The sequence below is a fragment of the Thermobia domestica genome, chromosome 8 (genome assembly GCF_964235325.1).
Source record: "Thermobia domestica chromosome 8, izTheDome1.hap1.1, whole genome shotgun sequence".
NCBI classification, from domain to species: domain Eukaryota; kingdom Metazoa; phylum Arthropoda; class Insecta; order Zygentoma; family Lepismatidae; genus Thermobia; species Thermobia domestica.
The window spans coordinates 282,310,237-282,312,249 of NC_137461.1; the positions used below are offsets into that span (position 1 = coordinate 282,310,237).

A 2,013-nucleotide genomic window follows, 5' to 3' on the forward strand; every position below is an offset into this window, starting at 1 on the left:
AATAACGGTAACGATTGTATTAACTCAAAAATGTAGTTATACACAGTACACATACTCAAGAATAGTCGTCAAAACTGTTTGCACATTTATTCCATTGCGACACTACCCGGTCGATTCCATCCTTGAAGAAGTTAGTAGGCAGCTCTTGGATCCAGGCCTGGACTCAGTCACACACTTCGTCGTCCGTTGCAAATCGATGTCCGCGAATAGCTTGTTTTAGAGGTCCAAACACATGAAAATCACACGGAGAAAGGAAGGGGCTGTACGGTGGATGTTCCAGCGTTTCCCACCGAAACTGCTGCAATGTCGTCAACAGTGTATGGGCAGTCTGGGGGCGTGCGTTATCATGCAGGGGGAAAACGCCATTAAAGAGCATGCCTGGGTGTTTCGATTTGATAGCTCGTCTAAAGTTCTGTAAAGTGGCTTGATAATGCTTTGCATGATGGTGGTACCCCGTTCCAGGAGCTCGACAAGCAGTGGGCCCTTATGGTCAAGAACGAAGGATATCATGACCTTACCAGAACTAGTGTGCATGGCCTTTGATTTTTTTGGAGGCGGTGAAGCCGCATGTTTACATTGCTTGCTCTGACGTTTGCTTTCCGGTTGAATATGATGACACCATGTTTCGTGCTCTGTAACAATACGGGATAGAAAGCTGTATTCCTCCTTATGATAACGTTGCAGGTGACTCAATGACAGCGCCATTCGAGTATTGCACTGTTCGGCGGTCTGTTGGTGGGGAACCCACTGCACACAAATTTTTCGAAAGTTCAAGTGTCCATGCATTATAGTATGGGCGGTGCCTAAGCTAATATCCAGTAACCAACGGATCTCGTGCACTGTGATTATGCGGTTGTTCAAGACTAAAGCATTCACTTCTGTAATCATTTCCGGTGTGATGACAAGATGAGCCTGTCCAGAACGAACATCGTCTTCCAGTGACTCGCGCCCCTCAAGGAATCTTTGGCGCCATTCAACAACACTTGCATGACTCAGACTGTACTCAACGTACACAGCCTTCATCCGTCGATACATTTCATGCCCTCCAACTGCTTCCGCCGCCAAAAATGGAATCACTTCTCGTTGTCTCTGCTTAGTCGCCTGCATGTTCGGTAGTGGACGATAACTTGTGTGACCACCTTCTCTTGGGTGTGAAACCACACTGGCTCTATGCAACGTCAAACGGTGCGCACGCATCAATTTCTCTACCAATCGATGGTGCCACCATACCCGTAGTTACGTGGTGCCACCTTACATGTAAGGCAAAGTTAGACGCACTGACCCGGTTTCATTTGAATGTTCTTCATATTTATAGCATTGCTTGTTAGTGGTGATAATATATAACGTATCCATTCTATATTTCACTATGGTATTACGAAACCACTAAAATTAATGTCGGGGGAACAGAGCGATTTGTTCTCCTCTCCCACTCATACATATGTGCTAGTTTTCGAATTTGAGGTTTATATGATTAATTTGAAATTTGAAAAATACTGAAAGTAGTGTAATATATGTTTGGTTACAAATGAGATTAAATGTTCGCAATGTATTACTATTTAAACAATCCCATTAGCAAAAGAACATATTGACTTAAATACCAATATGAGTAGAAAAGCTCATAACGATTTTGAAAATACCTTTCTAAAGTAGTGAATGAAAATGTGTCCAATAAAGATATTGAAAACATTAGAAACAGTCCATGTATTATCTCAGAATATGATTCTGAGGAAATAGAGAAATAAATAGCTTAACCAAATTAACATAGAATATAGAACATTAACAGGAACAATATTCAATATATAATAAAGTTCTATATAATTATGTTCCGTTCGGTAGGGGTCTGATATTTAACATAAAAACATGGTCTATAAAGTGATGGTAGAGTGCAACAGCCCCACTCTACTCTATATCGCAGCCAACATTTTTTACACATACCTTCTGGATGTGAAAATTAAACAGGGGAGGGCAAATATTGAGTCGCTTCTTCAGAGAGGTAACTTTTTGAAACTGAAT

At 41.4% G+C, this 2,013-nt stretch overlaps 1 protein-coding gene across 1 annotated transcript; it reads right to left on the reverse strand.

Moving 5' to 3' along the window:
* Window positions 1-309: 309 nt before the first annotated feature.
* LOC145692590 (histone-lysine N-methyltransferase SETMAR-like) lies at window positions 310-1,107 on the reverse strand. The gene has a single exon (XM_081767910.1). It carries the CDS (start codon window positions 1,105-1,107, stop codon window positions 310-312), a length of 798 nt encoding a protein of 265 aa, XP_081624036.1.
* Window positions 1,108-2,013: the final 906 nt, after the last annotated feature.